At 48.7% G+C, this 22,489-nt stretch overlaps 1 protein-coding gene across 3 annotated transcripts in view; it reads right to left on the reverse strand.

Annotated features, from left to right (window-relative positions):
- GNAO1 (G protein subunit alpha o1) overlaps positions 1–22,489 on the reverse strand; it is a 116,086-nt gene that overhangs the window by 66,287 nt on the left and 27,310 nt on the right. For all 3 annotated transcript variants that reach the window (XM_042834846.1, XM_042834847.1, XM_042834845.1), the window contains exon 3: positions 6,857–6,998. In XM_042834846.1, coding sequence (XP_042690780.1) covers positions 6,857–6,998 — 142 coding nt within the window. The remainder of the gene's footprint in view (positions 1–6,856; positions 6,999–22,489) is intronic.

Consider the following 22,489-nt stretch of genomic DNA (forward strand, 5'->3'; position numbering starts at 1 on the left):
CTCAGCCCCCAGGTAACAGAGATAGGGTGAGAGGTAATGGTCAAGTTGCACCAGGGGAGGTTCAGGTTGGATAACGGGAAAAATTGTTCTCCAAAAGAGCAGTGAGGCAGTGGCACAGCTGCCCAGGGAGGCTGGGGAGTCCCCGTCCCTAGGGGTGTTCCAGGACTGTGGGGATGTGGCACTGATGGGTGCAGTCAGTGGGCATGGAGGGGGTGGGCTGGGGTCAGATTTGGGGGCCTTAGAGTTCTTTTCCAACCTTTATGATTCGATGGTTCTATGGAACAGAGATTCCTACCACCATGAGGAATGTCCAGTGCAGCAGGAAGGAGGAAACCTGCCCAAAGCTGGCAGGCATGATCTTCTCTGGACATAGTGCCAGCATCACTCCTGGTGGTGGGGTTGGGGTGGGATGGGGACCGTGGCACAAAGGGGCAGGGAGTCCTCAGCTGTTACCCATGCACACAACACTGATTAACAGCCCAACACAACCCGTGTGCAGGTCATTAACTCCTCAGGCTCATATTGTGACTCTGGGAGCTCAGCAGGAGCTCAGAAGGGGACAGATGGGCATGGTGCCCAGGAGGACCGCAGGAGGCACCAGTGCTGCCCCAGTCCTGCTGCAGGCTTTCCTCTCTCCCTCCCTCCCAACCCTGTGCTGCTGGGAAGCCGCAGGCTGCTCCAGAGCAGAACCCACACTGTCCCTTGCTGCAATGCTGAGTAAACACCCAATGGCAGAGTCAAAGGAGCGATCCTTTCCCAAGACATTTGTTTGATGCTTTTTCCCTAGTTACACACCAGAGATCTGTTAAAGGCCAGGGATGCCCTGTATAAATGTTTTCGTTTTACATCTGGAGACATTCAAATAATAGGAACATCATGGAAGGCATTCGGAAAACAAATATTTCAAATGGTACTCTAAAAGCGGTGAGTAAGCAGTGTGACTCAGCAGCGCTTTCCAATGCTTCCCCAAAGAGATGGAAATAAATCCACTTAATAACTGACATATATTGGAAATGTGCTGAGTCGTTTGTCGCTATCTGCATCCCTGCTGGGAGAAATGACTTGCAGACGTACCTGTGCAGGGCACCCGCACCACATGCAGCTGAATTCAGCCCAAAGACTGGGAGGGGGGACTTTCTGGGAGCAGTTCAGTGCCTTGCCAGCCGCAGAGCTGGGAACAAGCAAGCATCTCCAGAGCTTCTGCTGCACTGTGTGTTTAACCTCAGCCCATGGAGCCCCTGGGCAGGCAGCGGGGCCATGCTCACCCCCTGGAGCTCTGCTCCTGCTGTGCTCCTGTGACAGAGCTCTCTCAATGATCAGTTTTGTGCTGTCCCACCAGGGCCTCTGCAGAAGCTCTCGCGGAAGTCGCCTTCCAGCAGCACCATGTGGCACAGAAGCAGCACCGCGCTGTCATTAACGCAGCACTGGTGTCACAGCCCATGGCCTCTCGCACCCTCGTGCTTCCCTGTCACAGTCCCATTGGCAGCACTAGCTGCAGCTGCATTTGAACAACAAATTGCACAACAGCAGCCCTCCTTCCAAAGGAAGAGGTGGCGTGTTGCTTTTTTTTCCTCCTTTTCAAACTAAAAATACTCCCTGCATCATCCAAAAAGCAGAATCAAATGCAGAGACCTCTTGGTGAAAAGAAAGAGCCTGCAAGCCAGGAACAGGACAAATCTCCCTGCAGCACAGGTTCTACATTTTCACAGTGGGTAAGGATGTTGCACAGCGCTGGAGATGTGGGGATGATAGAAATACAGAATTGTTAAGGCTGGAAAATGCCTCTACGATCACCTAACCCAATCCCAACCCACCCCACCACGTCCCTCAGTGCCACCTCTCCACAGCTCTTGAACACCTCCTGGGATGGTGAATCCCCCACCTCCCTGGGCAGCTGTGCCACTGCCTCACTCATCTGGAGAAGAAATATTTCCTAATATCCCACCTGAATCTCCCCTGGTGCAACTTGAGGCCATTACCTCTTGTTCTACCACATCCATTGGATGGCTGGCGTTCTTTGTTACCCTGAAACCAAGCCTAAAATAGCAACTGAAAGCAGAAAGACCAAAAAAAAAACAAAAAACCAGCTCTGAAGACGAGTGAGCACCTGAAGATAGTGCTGGCCACCAGATGAACATCAAACAAGGAGCCCAGAGTACCTGAGTGTATCCTGGTTGCAATACCCATAACTTACAAACCTATTTGGGTATTTCCTATTTTCGCTCCCCACTTTTCCCTCCCTGTTTTCACTGCCCACATTTTAACTCCTCTGGGGCTAGATGGCCCTGCAGGAGAGGCCCCCAGCCCCTGAATGCACAGACAGGAGTGGAACAGCATTCTATATCTGAACCTGATCTGATCAGAGATCCTTTTCCTGACATCTGTGCCCACTGCTTTGTCCCTCCAGTATTTCCCTGTGTCTCTCTGGGACGACTCAGGCACCATCCTCTTAAAAACCCTCCCTAGGTGGTGAAAGATGTGATTAGATTCAATATAAATCTTGATGCTGGGGCTAAATGACTGTGGTCTTCCTATCATCATTACCCTGAGACATTACTTGCCCTCTTTTTCTTCAAAAGAAAATTAAAATTAAAAAAGACTGATGTTAATTAATGGCATCCACTCTGGTCACTGGTATCATTGTGTGGGCTGTAAGGCTGATCTCAGAACTGGGAGAAATGTCAGCAATGTTCTGTGCCTGACTGGTGCCAAGCATTCACCAACAAGGCAGATGTGAATGGCATTTTGAGGTGTGATTGCACCAGCCCTCCTCATCTGGCTCACTTCGGGTGCTGAAGGGTATCCAAATACTTCTTTTTTTTCCTCAAGAAATGTGTTATTTAGGCTCTGCTTTCTGAGTGCTCCGTGTTTGGCAGAGGGGCTGACTATCCATCACCCCTTGCTGCTGCTGCTCACTACCACCAGCCCACAGCTCCACAGAGACTCCAAAAAGCAGCTCAGTGCTCACTTTTGAGTGAGGGTGAACACACTGCAATGCCAACACAACAGCTCTCATCCCAAAGCAGGACCAGCGTGTGAAACATCAGCACAGAGTGCTTGGCAAGGTGGCACGGCCCCAGCTCAGCACCCACCCTCCCCTGCCTCCTTTCAGCTCTATTGCAAAAGGGCTTTTTTACAGGAATTTCAACCAAAAACGCATTTGCTAGGCCACCCTGGGGAAGTAAAGGGGGAAGGAAGCTCTGGATCTTTGAGCTCACATGGTGCTTGATAGGGTTCTGCTGGAAGAAAGGCAGGTTGGATCCACCTCTGGGGATGGAGGATTCTGTGCAATCAGTCACTCACTGCACTGTTGTTCCACTTTCTAGGCTGTTTCTATCTGAGTCCCCATCTCTTCTCTTTCTACTGAGTGGGTATCAGCCCCCTTCTTCACAAACCCAGGACCTCCTCCTGCTTTCCAGCACCATTACATGTCTGCAGCAGACCGGGATCCTGACTATCAGTTACAGCTACTACTGCTGCCCTATAAATAGTCAAAACGCAGGCGGTGCCAGCTCCCAGATCACATTTTAACCTTAAACGAATTGCCAGTTTTCTGTTGTAATTACCGAGGTTGGAAAGGAGTACAGACCTACAAACTTATTCCGAGTAAACTCTGCACGAAGGCTTGGCAGCTCCAGCTCTACAGCCTTTTTTAAGTGGAAGGCTCTTCCAAGCCAAATTCTGTCTGCGGGAGCAACCCGTGATAGCCTTGATAGAAGGTTATTTTGTCTCCGGTCTAAATGCTACCTATATTAGTAGTATGACTATGGGAAAACAGCCCCTGCTTCTGGGGCCATTGCTCTTGCTGTGCAAAGATCGTCTTTTTCTGCTGTTATTTTACTGGGATCACTGACCAAGGCAAGATCTTGTGCTTTCAGGGACTCGAGGGACTGCAAGGTGACAAAGGAGGAAAATATGTTCATGGGACACGGAAGAGGCAGCTTTCAGGAAACAGAGCCTCCAGCAGAACTCGTGTGAGGCTCCCTGAGTTCTTTGTGCCCTCTCTTGCCCCCCACCCTTACTTTCCAGCAGCACATGGGCCACTCCAGGCAACAGCACGCCTTTCTGAGCAAGCCAACATCTCCCCGGCAACAGGGCAGGCTGTGGAAATAGCACGGGATTTCCTTTTTGCTTGGCTTTTCCCACCTCTTGAGAAATGTCCTGCCTTTGTGCGTCTTCTCTGCCCAAAAATGTGAATGATGGTAACCGCAGTGCGCCTCAGGGAGGGGCAAGAAAGCTGGCTCTGCTCTTAATGGGAGACCGGCTGGTCTTTGCATCTGACAAGGAGAGAAAGGCTGAAAGAGGAGCAGGTCTTATGAGACAGGGTCTCTCCCACACACTGCTTTGTTCCTATGGGGAGGCAGCAGCGGCTGCACAGCATCCTCAGTCCTTCTGGTGAGGGAGGGAAGAGGAGGGCAGCCCCAAAAGTCACCTGAAAGAGAACATCTTCTTGCGAGCAAGGACCAGCCTAACAGTGAGATCCTGCACAGCTCTGTACCCAACCTGCAGGCAGGCCCTTATCAGCAGAGTGGGTCAGCGAGACTTTTTTGTGGTTAGTTTTGTCTTTTCAGCTCCTGCTTCCTATTTTGGTCACTGTGTGGCTGACTGAAGCAAGGAGGTTTAGCCCAGATTTTCCCCCAGCCTTGCACTCCCTCTAGACTAAATACCAGAGGGATAATTAAGGGCAGCAGAACAAGGAGATGTGTAAGAGAGGGCTTGGTTACTTTTCCTCAATAGCAAAAGCACAGAGCATCCAATTCACATCTATTACAGAGGGGAGAGTGAGGCTGTTTTTCACCTGGATCTGAGCAAGGTCTGGGTAACACGGTGAGGGAATAAGGGGGAGATGCATCTCCCCTGAAGTCTGGGGGGCTTTGTAGCAGCCAGACAGTCCCCGGCCCCATGTCCTTTCCTGCCTTGCTCCGAGTCACCTGGGAGCAGCCCCAGCCCCTGCTCCCCTTGGTCAGGTCTGTTTTCCTGGAGGCTTAAGTGATGAGTAGGGAAAATCCCTCACAAAAAGATTTGCATCGGAAACCCTTGGCTGCGGAATGACTTTTAAAATAGAAAAGCTTTGCTTGAAAAGGGATGAACTGTGCAGCATAATGCTCAACAAATCGCCTGTTTAATGGCCTCTACAGCAGCTGTGTATTAATAACAAAAGTGGGGTAGCAGAAGCCACGAGATTAAAATAAATAGTATTTGCTGCTAATACCAGCAACTTTCTGTGGAGGTTGACTAAAAGAAAGGAGCAAGTGGAAGACCATGGCAGGCAGGCTTGGCTTCTCTGCTCTCCTTTGTATTATGTCTACAAAAGGAGAAGATACTCCAAATCTTTTCCATAGGAACATGAATGGATGTGACATTCCATGCAGCCCAGTGCCCTTCCCCTCATTCTGACATTCTGATAACAGCTCTCCCCATCTATGCCCCCTGTTTTGCAAGCCTGGCACTCGGGCAGTGCTGAATTCCCCCCCCCTAGAATTAGGATTTCAGGCATTAAACAGGGAAAAGAGAATTTACAATTTAAAGCTGTCTGCCACAGACTGTTTATCAGACATGGGGAATGATTTGTTTCTGTTTTCCTGGACATAGGTTTTTACTGAGGCAAGATACGTTGCCTTGCTGAGAGCTGAGTCACTGAGTAATCAACAGATTAATGTAGTCAGTTTGAAAGCCGTCAGCATTAGTTCTCGGCAAGCGCACAAGAACTCCATTATTGTATCATTGCTGCGTTTGGGATGAAGGAGCCTCCAGGATTTAGGGTTCCTGTGGGAAAGATCCCTCAGTGCAAAGAAATCAAAACACCCCTTTGCGACTGGGAGACATAAGGCACCTCTTTATACAGCAGCACCACAGCAGGATTTTGGCATCCCTTCCAGCAAATGCTTTTATTATCAACTCTTAGATAAGGAGTTTGAGGTATGTAATACATCTGTCATTTGATAGCTTCCTAAAAATAGCCACGATAAACTCAGTGGCATACAGGACTTTGCCCTTAACAGGTCTTGAAACTGAAATGGTTATATTTCCAGTGAAAGCAAGTAGCGTTGCTTTCTGCAAAAAGACTGATCTTGACTTCTCTAGTGCCTTGTGAGTTTGCTTTGATCTAGAAATGCAGGAAGGAAAGGCAAAGGATAGCACAGGCAGCTGGTAAAGGAGACTGTTTAAAAATAGGGAGCTAGTTAAAACAACAGAGGAGCAACGGGGAAAGGTCTGGCTTGCTTAGGTGCGTGGCCTCACAAGGCTGCCAGACATCAAACTGTTACTCTGATGGACTTACATGAACACTGCTACCTAAGATCCTGCCTGTAAAAGCCTCAGTGAAGTAACAGATAGTCCTGTTTGCATGCAAGATTGCTGTTTGGGCACGCTTGAGTGGCAGAGATGTGAGTAAAAGTCAGTCAAGTCCCTGCTAAGTGCAGTTCATTCTAAAAGCCTTCCTATATTAGCAGCTGGTGGAAGGGATTTGAAGAGCAGCAGGACTTCTCCCTGAGACATTCCCACACACACCCCATGCACAGACAGCAGACAGGACACATCTTCTCTCTCTTTCCTCAGATCTATCAGTACCTCTCACTTCACTGCCCTTAGATGAACAGAATTATTTTTCATGTGGCCTGGCCAGTGCCAGGTTGTTGTGACACTTCCTACCTTAGCTGTTACATCACGTGTAATTGCACCTATGCACCTATTTCTTAAAAAACTCCATGCAATGGGCATGTAACAATAATGTAAACATTTCCCCTCACTTCTTTTCCCCCCGAAGACATTCAGATTGTGCAGACATGTTTTGTTTGTGCTGAGGAGTGTCCCAGTTCTCAGCTCTTTGTACCAAGAAGTGGAGATTTTAACTCACCCTTCGTTCCTTGTCACCGTATTCGATGCCCAAGGTATCCATGGCACGTACAATAGCTGCCAGAGACTGTATAGTGTTGCTGTAGACCACTGGCTTGTACTGCTTCACGTCTTCTCCAGAGAAGCCATCCTCATGGATGATCCTGAAGAGAAAATAGAGAGGACAAAAACCTATTGAGAATGTCATTCAGTGGGGGAGACACTGAAAACAGAACTGCGCTCGTCTGAAGAGCACATCTGGCAGCTTGATTCACTTAATTTAGTCATCATTTCTTTTCAAACTCTTCTGGCTGCTTACCACTAATGCATCTGAGCCCAGTGCCTGCAATTAACATCCCTTCTGCTCTCTGTCAAGGTCTCATGTAGGGCTGGTGCAGGCTGTCCCTGCACCCAGCAGTACCACCTCTTGCTTGCACATGGAGGCTTCCAGGTCCTACCTTATCTTTTCTGACTAGGCCTATGGAAGTATATTCCCTGCTTACAACGACCAACAGATCAGGTCTTAACTACTGAGAAAAAAAAAAAAAAGACAGAAAACTATTTTTTGTCTAGTCCTTTTCATAGCAACTCCTGGGTGCCTTCCAAAAGGAGTGGGTCAAAATCCCCCTCTGTGCATTTATCCATGCCACAGCCATGGATAAATGTAGCACCTGACATCTTCACAGGCCTTCATGCCTTCCCAGGCAGTGCTGGGAGCTCTGCAGCCTGGAGGCACGTTATGTATCCCTCAGGAAGCACTGCAGGACTGAAGCCCACGTCCTGCAGCTCCATGCGTTGGATGCTCTGTCAGTCTGTCAGTGCTGTCAGAACCAGCTGATGGGCTGAGTCCTTGCAGCCTGGCTGGACCTGCTGCCAGAATCACTTCCCCTGTGCAAAATGCGCTAAGCAGCTGCCTGGGTTCCGGCAAGCATGAATAAGAAATGAGATTATGAGACGTGTGCCATTATAGGCTGGGTCCTATCTGTAGACACACAGCTGGCCTGCTGGACACAGGAAACACATCCCTGTGTTTTGTAGCATGACATTGCCATGGGCAGGGTGGAAGATTGGTGCCTCATCTCTAAAACTCAAGGACTAAGCCAGGGCGTGCCCAGAGAATGGCTCCAGTTCACAGAGCTAATTGTGCTTGACAGCAATTCTTTCCAGTGAAGACATAAGTTATGATCCTGTCTCTTAGATATTAGCAGAGAGGATGATCTGCTTAGCCAAAATGAAGTTCTTCCTTTCTCATCTGCAGATCTCACTGGACAACGTACAGTCCTTCAGTAACGGATACGTTCACTAATAGAACCCAGCATCCTGTCTATAATGCGACTCTTCTTTCTTTTTTTTTCTAGATCACATACACAAACCGAGGTTTTGACCAGAGCTGGCATCTCCCCTAGGGAGAAGAAGAGCAAGCAAGGATCATATGCAAGAGTGCAATAGATACAGTGCTGGGATGGCATGAAGAGCAGAGCTGGATGCCAGCCTCGTGTTATTAACAGATGACTACATGAAGAACAAGGCTGATACAAGCACAACAACAGCTACTTGCCATGATGTGAACCTCACCAAAAGGCATTCTAACACCAGTGACCAACCCCCTGCTTTCCCACCATGGCACTGACCCTAACAGACTGAGGGCCCTCGGTGCTCCTCGCTCTCCATGCTCTCCAGACCTTTCCCCATCTCACAGCCCTCCTTGGACGCTCTCTAATAGCTTCTGGGAATGTCTGCTTTGCCAAAAGTTGCAGTCAAGCCTGAAGAGTTATAACTGGCACAAAGCACAGGGTCTGCATCAGCCCCACCGGAGTTCGGTAGAGCCCCTGCTCCTCTGTGAGCTCTGCATAGGACGGACCCTGTGGGTATTCAGAAAAAGCACCACCAGAGATAATTCACTCCTTGTGTTTGGCTGTTTTGGGGTGGGATTCTGGGGTACGGAGGGCGGAATGTTGGCTCTGGGCAACTCAGAGAAGGCCTCGTGCTGTGAAGTTGCTGCCTAACGCTTCCACATCTAAACACCCTGTGTTTCTAAGTGCTCCATGTTTCCCAACTCCCTGCCACATCACAGGGTTCCCTGCTCTCAGGAGGCAGAACCAAGCAGTGCAGAGCGGCTCTGGTATCCCTCAGTGCACATCCTGCTGACAGGGCAACGTGTTCAAAGCACGGGCATAAAAGCATTGCTTTGAAACGGGGCATAAAAGAACACGGAGGAAAAAAACTCGATTGTTCCTCTGTGAAATTTCTCTGGGAAGGCAGCCACGACGACTAAAAGCAGCGCAGCTGATGCCAGTATTGAAGTTCTGCCGTAGGAAGTACCTACGGATTAATCAATCATGCAGTGAGCACATTACCTAAGATTGGAGCGAGCGAATCCCCACTGACTAGTGCTGTTCCAAAGACTACTAGGACACTGTGAACTGGTTTATTGTCCTATATGCTCTTAGCAAATGTTTTTCTTCTTGCTTGCCTCAGTGAGTCGATCGCTGGGCTCCTCTGGCGGCTTTTCCAATGGTTCTTTGGGAACGTTCTCGCTGCCGCTCAACTGCTTGGGATTTACCTTTCTGCAGAACTGTGCCTTACTGCCTATGGGACCACTCTGGGGAGGTACACTGCTAGGGAGAGGCTTAATCCACACTGGAACAGGCTGCCCAAGGAGGCTGTGGATGCTCCATCCCTGCAGGCATTCGAGGCCAGGCTGGATGTGGCTCTGGGCAGCCTGGGCTGCTGGTTGGTGACCTGCACACAGCAGGGGGTTGGGATCAGATGATCATCGTGGTCCTTTTCAACCCAGGCCATTTTATGGTTCTATGATTCTATAATTCTATGAATCCAGCTTGTGTACTTCAGCATGCAAGCAGCAATGGGTTTTGGATACTATGACCACAAAAAATGCAAAGGAACTAATAGAAAAGAGCAGGGCATTATGACTGTCAAGTTGTTAAAGGTTCAGGCAGGGTGGGCCAGTCCTTAAGCAACTTGCAAATTAGTAGGAACTGAGGATTTTCAGCACTAAAAATGTGAATTCTCTGTTTTCTAAATGGCTAGTATATTTTTCTGTGTCTGAAATACAAAGGAAGCTGCTGTAGGGAGGCTCCTTTCTGCCACATGAGAGCCTGTTCTTCCCAGGGCAGAGGAAGGAAAAGGATTTAAGAGGATCCCGGGGGTTGCTGTGGGGGGGAGACAATGATGTAATTTTTGAAAGCGATTCTAAGCAATTAAAAAGCCATTTCATTCACCAAGTGATTAATGAAACAGCATGCACTGAATGGAATGGTGCGAGACAACTGAATCAACCTGTCTAATGTACCTATCAATGCCTACTTCCTATCCATCAGCCACTGACATAAAGTCCATATGTTTGCACATTATATTGTCATACTCATTTTAGGATGCCATTAACAGACAGGTATTTGCTGGGGAGAAGGGCTCCACTGCAGAGCAGATCTTCTGCCACCCCACGGCAAGTCATTAATCCTGAAGAAGCGCCCAGTGCCTCAGTGATTATTGCTTAATTGCAAAATAAATGAAATACTTGGAAACAGGGGTTGCATCTTGCATAGAGAATCGCCTTGGCTTCCATTCAACAAAGCACTCACGCGCCTTCAGCCTCTCACCAAAAAATGGACGTATTAAAGAAGCAAAGCCCTAGATCACTTCACTGCATGTCTCTGCTGACATGTGGCGACCCAGCAGCTGGGAAAGGGCAGCTCTGGATGGAGCACACAGTCCCTCCAGCACAGCAGGGCTGCATCTCGAGCTGAGGAATGATCCAAGCCAGAATTCAGTTCACCCAGGTCAGTCCTGGGGGAACATTTGTCCACCTGGAACACCTCTCCTACGAAGAAAGGCTGAGGGAACTGGGCTTGCTTGGCTTTAAGAAGACAAGGCTGCAGGGAGACCTCATTGTGGCCTTCCAATCCTTGAAGGGAGCCTATAAACAGGAGGGGGAACGGCTGTGTGTGAGGGTGGGTAGTGATAGGGCGAGGGAGAAGGGTTTTAAAGTGAGACAGGGGAGGTTTAGGTTGGATATGAGGAGGAAGTTTTTCCCCCAGAGGGTGGTGAGGCACTGGAACAGGTTGCCCAAGGAGGCTGTGGATGCCCCATCCCTGCAGGCATTCGAGGCCAGGCTGAATGTGGCTCTGGGCAGCCTGGGCTGCTGGTTGGTGACCTGCACACAGCAGGGGGTTGGAGCTGGATGAGCACTGTGCTCCTTTTCAACCCTTTTCATTCTATGTTCTATGATTCCATGATTCTATGAACTATTCCTGTCCCACTCCCTACCAAAATAGGAAATGAGATCAGTTTAATGTGCCTCATTTTTTAATAATCCATGCAGGATGTCAATCATCTGCCCTTTTATTTCCTAGGTGCTTACAAACTGATTGCAGTTCAATTCCCTTGGAAGCTTCTACAAGTTGACCAAACTTTAACCTCTTTTACTCCTATTTTCTTCCTCTATATTTAAGGAAGACAGACACCACATCTACACATTTTTCCTGTCTCACAGTACCTGTCCTCCAAGGGCTCTCAAGGAGAAGTAGATATGTACCAGGTATGGAGCACGGAGCTCCTGAAAGCTGGTTTGTGTGCAGGCTGTTCCTCCTGTCACAGCCCTGCCGCATCTCCTGGACTTTGTAACTGCTCCAAAACCTCAAGCAAAAACTGCTGAAATGCTTCCTGCTGACTTCCTGCTTGTGTGGCTTCAAACTGCCTGCATCACTGCAAAAGACATACATGGAGCCTTCCAATGACCTAGCAGAGAAAATAAATCCCATACTGTTTCTGTTCTGCCTATGACGATTTACTTTCCATCAGCAGGATGTTCCCAGCTGAAAGAAGTTTCCCCATATCAAGGCACATCCCTAAAATGACAGTGATTTACTTGAATAAAACTGGGCAAGAAATCGCCAGGAGATTATTACAGTAGAAGTCTACTGTGAGCAAACACCTTGCAAATGAACGGTCCAGTTCCTATCAATTCAGTTCTTGCTCTTCATCTTCATCTGAACAAATTAAGGCAGTTAAAGGTCACTGCACAGCTTTCGGACGGCAATGAGCTTCATCTGCAAGGCTGCAGGTAGCTGTAAGGAGGCTGCAGGGCTTCAGCTGGCAGCGCCCTGCCTTTGTGTTTCATATCAGGTTCTGGTGAGGGTGGGCAGAGGTTGAACGAAAGGAAAAAAGAAGCAAACTGCAAGCCTTGTTTGCAAATGGGGAAAAATAAGAATGCAAACATATTACTTTAATATACAGGGAAGAGAAAGGGTTGATCAAATTCTGATGGAAATTTTTCTGCTGGACATAATCAGCTATTTCTTAAATAGATTTTTATCTTAACATGAGGTTAAAAAAGTTTGTTTACAGGAGAGTTATGAAGCTAAATTCCAGTGATTTTGTTCTCACTCATTTAATAGCCTGAAATGCGATTAAAAACTCCTGGATTATGTTAAACTAAATGAACGCAGATGCCCGTGACCTTGTGTGTGAAAGGCTGCAGCAGCACAGCGCAGACACCCATGGCAGGGTACAGATCTCTCACAACTTCCACACCTCTTCCACTCCAGCTGTGGAATGACACCCTGTGCATCCCAATCCTGCAAGAGCTCTGAGATGGAGGTCAAGATGCCTGTTTGCCTCCATGCCTGCTTTTGAAAAGTAAAACAAACTCCTTCGTCGGGGCCACCCTGGGGCCAAGCAGTGCTCATTTGAGAAAGCTTAACTTTTTCAACCTGGATTCTTAATGCCCACCCAAGAAACATGGATGGAGCTCTGATAAAATCCCAGCTGGGGATGATCTCCTTTCTGGAGGAAATACCTTATGGTCATGCAAAACTAAATACTTATCACTGAGGTATTTCTTGCATGCAAAGATGTTATTGCAACTAACCAGCTGGTTCATGTTAAAAAATAAGCAAATCCATCGGGAGACTGAGACGTGCTGCCAGACTGCAGCCCTGGATACGTTTTGCTTATCCCTGCTCAGAAGAACTGCGAAAACTGCATGAACCAGGACAGAAGCCTTCTTGCTCTCCTAAGGCAAAATATGTGTCTGATAAGGATGCATGTAAGGAATTGATGCCTTCACAAGGTCTGATTAAGGTCAGGCATGTGCTTCCGTACCTCTGCTGCTGGCCAAAAAGCCACAAGTGATGTTACTTGGAACTCCCACATGGCTGCTCAGAATGAACGTCGCTCCTGCTGTAGCTCTGCCTATGGTGAACAGACATGAGCTAACAACTGCGTTCTGGGCGTGCAGGGACCTGATATGGCATCTGCCCCAAACCTCTGTACCCAGTGTGTGTATAAAGCATACACAGAACACTCTTCATTTCCTTTTTAAATCAGATAAGAACCAGAAAGATGCACACCAAAGAAAACTGCCAACGTGGTGCTGTGTCCCTGCAGTCCTGTGGCTTGTCTGAATCAGCTCTTAGTTTTACTGTTATTCTTTTCTTAATGCTTCATTTTGGCTCTGGGCAGCCTCAAGGGGTGATGCAAACTTGAGCTGCATGCTGCTGAGACAAAAGATGGTTTCCTGGGCTGCGTTCTCAGTTCCCTGCCCTGTGTCTATTGGGGTGAGCTGTTTCTTGCACTGTGCTTTGGGATGTCCCAACACCCCTTCCCTTGCTTGACCTGCAAGATTTGTTGTACTTCTATTTCCTGTACTCTGCTTTCCACTGTGAGCATATAGAATAAGTTCAAGAGTGTAAAGACACCCATACATCCTGAAAGTAATGAACGGCTGTTGATAAATGAAAGATGCCACTGCAGCTATTTCAGCAGAAGGCAGAGCAGAGCAGCTGGCACCAGGTAGGAGCATTCTCACCTAACAAAACACAGTCAGAAAAATAAGCCCACGGTGGCATTCCCTGGCGAACAAGTATACCCCGCTATGCCTATAGACGCTATGCCTAACTCCCTTAAGTGCTGTGCTCGGCGTTGGGCCCCTCACTGCAAGAAGGACATAAAGGCCCTAGAGCACATCCAGAGAATAAGTCCATCATGCTTGCTAATACAGAACAAACACAAGCTCCTCCTTTCTGCCTGAAATCAGTTGCCTTATGCTCCCAAAAGCAATAAAACAAAATAAACCTGAACTTTGCCCAAAGAGGAAGGAGAAGCAGCAAGGAGGGCTGCAGGCTGGCTGCCCCCAACCACCCCATCACTCACAACACCAGAGCGGGGCAGGCTGGGGCTTTATGTAACACCAGGGCACTGACACAGCTTGCTTCTACTGCAATTTGGAATTGTGTAACTTTGATAACCTGCCCTCTCCTGGGGCCTTTAATATTAAGATCAAATACTGACTACCCTACGTGCACCTAATTAGCTTTAATACGCATCCCGCTCCGCTCAGTGAGAACAGCGAGGAAACTCAGTCAAAAACCATCAGACCAGGATTTCTTTCGATTAAGGAGAGGCAGCTGGATGGCACCTACTCCTGCAGCAGTGCCTGCATTAGATGAGATTGCATTTTTCTGTGCAAAAAGCCTCGGGGCAAAGGGGTTTCAAATAGCACCAGAGGAGGCTGACAGCTGCGCTCCTCTCCTCTGTGCGTTCCCAAATAATGATGCAGCAGAAGAAAAGGGGTCCCAGCTCCGAGTGCCTCGCTTTCTGATCCCATGTAATGGCCTGTGCTGTCAATCTACTTGGTCTGCGCTGCCTGGGAGCAATGAGATCCTCCAGGAAAAAAATCCACTGGGCTGGTGATGACCCACATGCGAGAATTCTCATTAATTCCTCAGTAATGTTACATAAGGTCATTTTGTTGAATTAAAATTATTGGGATTAATCCTCTTAAATGTTCTCTTAGATGCAAGAGGGCTCCGATCGCAGCTGGATCATCCCACAGCTGGTTCTAGAAAGTCAAAACACTGTTTTAAAGCCCCGTAATGGTTTTGTTAAATTCATCCCCTGAGCAAGGACACAAAGCAGCTTTTTATGGCTTTTTTAGATCACTTACAACTTCTGTAAGCTGTCATTAACTATCATCAGAGCCTGAAAAACGAGGCAAATGGGTTCAATGTCAGTTTTACTGCCCAAACCTACATAATATTTCTGCTTTCCCATCTGCCTCACCTGAAGTGTTTTGATAGCTGGAAGGTGACTTTGCCTCTCAAAACCTCAGATTTTGGGTTCCATAACCAAACATTCTGTGGACAATAGAGGAAACAGGGGATGTCCTCAGCCTCTTTATCTGCTTATGTATTTCAGCCTCAATTAAGCGACGCCACCAAATCCCACAGCAAAAATAAAGCTTTGGTGGGATGCACAAAGTTCCCCAAAATCCCTTGGGATTCCAAGCCTCCGTGTGCAGGGCTGAGCTCTGCAGAGCTGAGTATCCAGTGTGTGTAGTAGCTGCTCAGGCACTCAGCAGGAGTCATGTGCTGCCACGAAAACACTAAGCTAACATAAAAATATGCTTTAAAGCAGCTTTGCCTTTTTGGGATATCAAATCTTGCAGCAACCGTCTTTTTTTGAAGCAATAGCTGATGGGTTTGATCAGCTCTGCTAGCAGATGCACTGCTTCTGGTGTTTTAACTCTGAGCAGAGAAGGAATTGATACTGACAAAAGTGATTCTGCTGTGCCTTACCCCCTGTTCATCCTCACTGAATACAGCCCAGGGGCTCCATCTCCAAATGCCTGCCCCGCAGCGTGCTGCCAGGCTGCCCTTACCCCTCATTAGTCTCAGCTCAGAGATCTTCCAGCCGTGCCGTTCCCGGCTCTGCACCGCGCTGCTTTTCCATTTGAGGATGCACTCAAGCACTGCACCTCACACATCGCAGTCTGAGGGAGAGCAGCTGATTGATGGCAAAAAGTCCCTGAACGCTGTAATGGATCCTACTGGAAAATGTTGCAACGAGAATGGAGAGCTGTGCTCTAGAAGTGACAAAAGTCCTGGGCAAGGAACAGCGATTTGGCCTCTGTCGCTGCTGCTGCTGCAGGCAGCACAAAGCCGCATCTCATCTGCGTAATTGTGGTCGTTCTTGCAATGAGGGTGCACAGCTTCTGCTGCCTGTAGTTAGTGGAGCTTCTTGGAAATCTCTGCTTACATCTGAAGCACAGCTCGGATGGAGCAGCAGACACAGAGGATCCCAGTCTGCCTCACGCCCCTGCTCTGAGCCCCTGCACCACGCTGCTCACAGCCACCCTGTGTGCTGAGACTGCCCCAGCTGAAGGCTTTGCGCTGAATGTGGCACATACGGCACTTTAGGATTCCACCCACACTGCTAATGAGGTTTCACAGCAGGAAGGAGGTATGTTGCACTTGTGATTAATTACACGCGTTTGGATGTATTGAAATTATAACTTTCTACGCTTGTACTCAGAGAACAGGTTATCCAAAGGGAAGACAAATGCACAGCTTTTCCCTGACACCTGCCACAAGCATTCAGGTAAATAATGATAACCTTTTAGGACTTCTCACATGCAGCTAATGCTTAGGAAACACCAGAGGTGGCAAGATCTGGACAAGAACACAGAGAGAGACTTGTCCCAGGCAACGGAAGGCTCTGCCTCTGCTGCATGTCTCCCAGCTGCCCTGCCCTGAAAAGCAAGAGGAGCAATTTTTCCCAGTGTTTCCCCAGCGCTTTGAGGCTATTTCAATGAGCTATGGTTTGGAAAAGCATTGGAAGACCTTGGGCATCCTTGGTGCCTCATGGCACATCCTGGAACCCAGCACTGGGCTCTCAGCACTCCAGGTGACCAAGGACTGGTTACCGGCATGCAGCAGGGCAGCTCCCCTGACCTGTCTCCTGACCATGTGTTCCTCAAGCTCCATGCTGGCTCATGACAGGGCAGCTCCTGCCAGTGAAGGAGAGAGATCAATAACTGAGTGTCTGGGGTACCCTAGGGCCAGACATTGCTGCCTCTGAAAGCCTGATGCAGAGCTTAAGCATCAGGGCACTTAAGCTCTCCCTGCCAGCCCGGTGCTCTGTTAATGGCGGTCCCAGGAGCTCTGCACTACCAAGAAATAACCCCAGGACTGCTGGGAAGCGAGCCCCTCCAGACAGCCACCAGAGAGCCCGCTTGGCACCTCTTCCTCCAGCCTCTTTCACTGCTTGGTGGCTGCCAGAGCCAGGCAGAAGCAGCAAACACCACAGCACAGGCAGCTGTCACCAGGTGTCCGTTCCGGCTGTGGTTCAGCAAGCCGCCTCCAGCTCTCTAGATGGACACAGCTATAGCATAGGGCAGCTCTGCATTTAAATTGGTATGCAAATGTGTTTTCCCATTTTGTTGGGAGGTGACCACAGTGACAAACATCGCAAAAATGAGCATGTTCTTCCTACTACTTTCATCAGTCCTTGTCATCTACCATGTTCTTATCTTCAATTGAGAAATTCCGTATTGAACTCGTTTATAAATGCCTCCAAGTCTTCCCTGAGAGTAGCTGAGAACAAGATGCATCACGATTCAAAGCGATTGTCTGAACCACATTATAAAGCATTCAGCTAGATCTGGTAGATCTGCCTTGTAATAAATTCACTCCACATCTGATAGTCAGAGTTTAAGCACATTTCTGGTGTAAAATATTCCTGCCTTCTGGAGAGCTTTGATTGGATTCACAGAGGCTGATGTTTAATTAGCTTACGCTGCTCTGACTCTCTCTTCCCACCCACATAGTTGGTGCTCTGCTGGCATCTGGATGATGCAACTTTTTGATGGGATAAGCTTTTATTTTTCCAGAAAGCATCTAGGAAAGCTTGGAGACCTCCAAGCATTTGAGGTTTCAAACATTCCCCATCTCCTTGGTTGGCAGCCAGCGCGAGGGACTGGCCACAGAGCCTGTGATGAGTCATTGGATTTGGATGGGGTTGAGCCCTTCATTCACTGCCCGTCCTGCCTGGGGAAGCGAGTCTGCAGGGAGGGCAAAGAGGCCCCCGCTCACTGCCTTGTGCCCAGGCGTGCTGCAGAGCCTCCACTGCACTGCCATCAATCAGGGAAGCACAATTACAGCTTCTTTTCGGCTCGTGGCTCGACATGAGCTGTGATTGAGCTACATCTGCCTGCATCCCAAAGGTTCTGCTCCATCCCTCAGCTGCTCCTCCAGGAATGGGTGCAGCCCGGAGGCTGTGTGGCCAAGGGGTCTGGAGAGGTGACTGCCTGGAGAATGGCAGGGGAGGAAAGAAAACAAATGTAAAGATTATCTAGACTTTGAAAGCTTCGATAAAGCAGCTCTGATTCAGCATTTAATAGCACCGTCGGTGTCTCCTCTCTGAACAGTGATGACTGTAAATTGCTAATATCTGTATAATAGATTTATAACTTACGGGATACGGGGAAATGTGTGATAAAAAAGACCTGATCTATAAGCAGAGGCAGTAGTGCTGAGTAACCTAAGGCAAACAAGTGGCTCATTAGCCAATCAATCGATAAAGTTAAATGGAATAACTCAGACTAAAATGCTGCCCAGCCGCCCTCGCAGGATGCAGGCAGGGCCAGGAGGGCTGAATCCCAGCTGGAACCTGGAGTTGCCACAGCCCCCTCTGCTCTAAGAACGAGTTGGAGGGCTGGAAATTACCTGTACCCCAAGGCTCTGTTTCCAGTTAACTCCTAACCAAGACACTGAGAAAGGGGAAGGGAATGGGAAGGAGATGGATGAAGTGAGATGTTCTGCAAGGACCAGGTGTGGCTCAGGTGCAGCTGCTCTCATTGCCTGCTGGCCTGGCCTCCTGGGGACTAAGGCAAGGTGACACGTGCTGAAACCACTCCAGAGACATCTCACGGGACCAGACCTCAGCCTGAGGGAGTTCCTGAAGGTGAGAGATGTGAACCATGGGGGTCTCAGTCCCACACCCTCAGCCGGAGTCCTGTGGGATCTCAGTGTGGAGGTGCCATTCCATGTGCCCCCCACAGCTGCAGGGCAGCCAGCAGCGCTGCCTGTGGGCAGCTTGTGTGATGCCACCACGGAGCAGCCCAGCTCCAGACCTGGAGGTGGTGACGGCTTTATTCGGCTGATGGCAGTGAGATTCCTGGGGCTGTCCTTCAGAGACACCTCTCAGGGCTCCCAAAGCGCTCACAATATCAGGGCATCGTGCAAGATTTTCTCTCTATTCTCAAGTCCTTTGCTCCAAAGCTCCCAGGCTGTGAGGCTTTCACCTCCAGGAGCACTAACCCAGGGTAACATAATTCATCATTAGAAAAATTTCCTGCTGTCCAGTCAAAATTTATCTATCGACAAACTGAAACACAGCTTCCTTAACGACATCCAAGCCATTATTTTTAGTACCAGCATTGTCAGCAGAAATAATAGGCCCGATGCTTTTTTTTTTTTTTCCCTCTGTAAAATGAGGCTTCTGAAATTATAGACGTGAGCGCCAAAAATGCTCTGACCAATTTGCACCGCTATGAAACCAGGGAGCAAATCAACACACTGCTACTCAATCGTGCAGTTATGCTACTGTGTACACTAAGCAGGCACATAGTCACTGGTAGGGCTCTTCGTGACCGCAGCTGATGTTAGTTGCTAGGAACTATCCCTGGCAAGGAAGCACTTTGCATTTTTTACCCAAAAAGAACATAAATCTAAAAGAACTCCTCCCGCTTCCCTCGGCTTTTATGCGCGGTTCTTCTAACACAGCCAGGCGGTAAGGAGACGTTTCATTCTGTAGTTTCTGTGATGGAGCAATGGGCTTCAGCCATAATTCCTCGACTTCCCATGCTGCTGCCCGTCCCACAGCAGCCAGGTGAGGACCGCTTCCTCAGCACGCAGTGCGAGCACTGAGGATCCTCTGCAGCACAGATGCAGAGCAACAAAAAGCTCTGTGATCTCCAGTCATCCAAACAAATAAGATAAATACCATTTGCCAGTCCAGGAAGATTACGTGCAGCTTTTGTCTCCCCTGTTTTGATTTCCTGTGCTAAGCACTGGCTCACCCATTCACAGTCACTAATGCCCAAGGCTCAGAGTTGCACTCCCTCATGTTGATTTCCATGTGTACTTTAGGGTTTCTTTACATGCCCAAATCCTCATTACCACTCTAAACCCCAGTAAATTACAGGAACAGTGCACTGATAAAAGACCTCTGAATTCAAAGCAATAGTGAGCCTATTATCACTGAAAGCTTTGGTCCCGGCTGCAGAAGCAGAAGCATGCAAGAACTGAGTGGGAGAAGTAAACAGAAACAGTTGTTAGAAGAGTTGGGATGGAAAGATTTATCACTCCAGTGCGTCCAGGCAGGGCTCCTGAGCTGCCTGCTCAGCCCATCTCAGAGAGCCTTCCATCACAAAGACATCACTTTGTAGAATGACAGAAGTGCTCAGGCTGGAAGGGACTTCCAAGACCATCCAGTTCCAACCCCTGCCATGGGCTGGTTGCCAACCACCAGATCAGGGATGAGGATCCCATCCAGGCAGGTTCTGGGCACCTCCAGGGATGGGGCACCCAGAACTTCTCTGGGCAGTAGTGCCAGGGCCTTATTGCTCTCCCAGTAAAGAATTCCTTCCTAATATCTAACCTACATTTCCCCTCTTTTTGTTCAAAGCCCAATCGTGCAACCTAGATCCCTCCTGTACCCTCACCCATAGTTTCATATGACATATATATATGACACACACACACACGTATATATATATATGTATTTCTGGCTTATTTTTCTTTCAATTGCCCCTTTCACTATTTTACTCACTATCTTACTCTTGCAGTGTGAACATCAGTGTCTTCATGGCTTATTCCTTGTTATACCTTACTAGCCTGTTCCTTTTGCCTGCTGTCTTGGGCAGTCTGAATCCTTCCATCTTGTTCATACAGGAATTCACTGCTTCATGAGCCCCTGCAAACCTGCTGAGGTAAAAGGAATCACAGGGCATAGAAAGCAAATGTGACTGAGCTAAAACAAGCCTAAATGTGTGAAGGGTATGAACCAGTGTGGGTCCAGAAGGAGCAATGGTGGCACAGCCTGGTAACTAGAACATAAATAAGTGAAATTCTGGGATGACCTTGGGGTTAGTGATAGGGCAAGGGGGAATGGTTTTAAACTGAGACAGGGGAGGTTTAGGTTGGATATGAGGAGGAAGTTTTTCCCCCAGAGGGTGGTGAGGCACTGGAACAGGTTGCCCAAGGAGGCTGTGGATGCCCCATCCCTGCAGGCATTCAAGGCCAGGCTGGATGTGGCTCTGGGCAGCCTGGGCTGCTGGTTGGTGACCTGCACACAGCAGGGGGTTGGAACTGGATGAGCACTGTGCTCCTTTGCAACCCAGGCCATTCTAGGATTCTGTGATGATTCTGTGACTACACAAATTACATTGCAGAATCATATAATAACCCGAGTCGGGGTATTCTATGATCCTATTGGGGTATCAAGATCCTATTGGGGTACTCTATGATCCTGTTGGGGTATTCCATGACTCTGCCTTCCAGAGCCTTCCCCACCTCACAGCCCTTCTTTGGATGCTCTCTAACAGCTTCAAGCCCTCCTTACATTGTGGTGCCCACGCTGCACCCAGTGCCTGAGCACTCCAAGAGCTGGCTTAGGCCCTAGGATGAGTGTGTTTGTTTCCCCTGCCCCCAGCCTGCCTTTGGCTGGGAGCTACGGCCCATACAGGGAGGCCCTGTTTATCTGTGCGAATGGCAGCACTGCTGTTAAGAGGTGAGAGTGGGAGTGTGCTTCAGGCAAAAAAGCACACAGATTATAGCCCCGCCAGTAATGAATCCAGCGCAGAAAGAAAGAAATGCAGAATGTTCTAATTTTCTAAATAGATTTAATTCCATTCTGTTCCCTGCGAGTCCCTCCGCTGACAATTGTCTGAGTGGAGGGAGGAAATAAGGGTTCCAAGCAAAACATTCGTCCGTGAAGGATGTTATTAAAATGTCCTACTTGAACACTGGTGCTCCGCGGGCCGGTCGCAGAGCGGGAGCTTTCTCCCTCCCTTCCAGCACCATTGTCTACATGCAGAATGCCTGTCCATTATTTTCCAGAAGCGCAATTGCTGTCATCTGCATTAGAGTTGCCTTGGCTTGTCCTGCCTGATTTAGCACCCACTCGAACAGGGTGGGTTCAGGAGTTCAATGAGAACTTGAGTGCTGTTGGATTTGCAGCGGGCTTAGAAAACACTTGGGAAAAACAACAGGGGGAGAGAACAGACACGGAATGAATATAAATGGGAATGGAAACCAGAGAGTGGTCAGAGAAGAAAGAAAAATGGAAAAAGAACTGCAGTGAGTGAAAATCCACTGAAGAAACACCGTGGCAAAGTTCTCCAGTTGGGTGAACTTCCACTGTGTGGTTTCAGAGGACTCGTGCTAACTCACCTGCAAAAGTCTCGGCTGGCTCTGTGCGTTTGCTAAAGCTGACAGCCCTTCAGCAGAGAATTTGGCACGCAGCATGGATGTCAGTCATGTGTTAGCACAGACATTAGCCCAACCATGCTCCTAGCTTGCTTTCTTTTGATTGGCCTGGGCAATGTGTCCTGTCCTCCCACAAGTGCTGCAAACACTTAGTGGTAGGTGTCCTGTGAGGCAGGAAAATGCCAGAACTTAAACCACAAGTGAACTGAACGCTGTATGGCGTTGCTGAGAACCATCACTCTTCTGTTTATTACGACCCCGGTGTGCTGGGCCCTCGTCCCTTGTGAAGAACGCAGTCCTGTCCTCTAAACTCTGCGTGTGTGTCTGTGCTATTATTGGTGCACTCAGTGCTGCATGGCCAAAGG

The sequence above is a fragment of the Centrocercus urophasianus genome, unplaced genomic scaffold, assembly GCF_019232065.1.
Source record: "Centrocercus urophasianus isolate 14NV4802_14NV808 unplaced genomic scaffold, USGS_Curo_1.0 seq_49, whole genome shotgun sequence".
In the NCBI taxonomy this organism is placed as follows: Eukaryota; Metazoa; Chordata; class Aves; order Galliformes; family Phasianidae; genus Centrocercus; species Centrocercus urophasianus.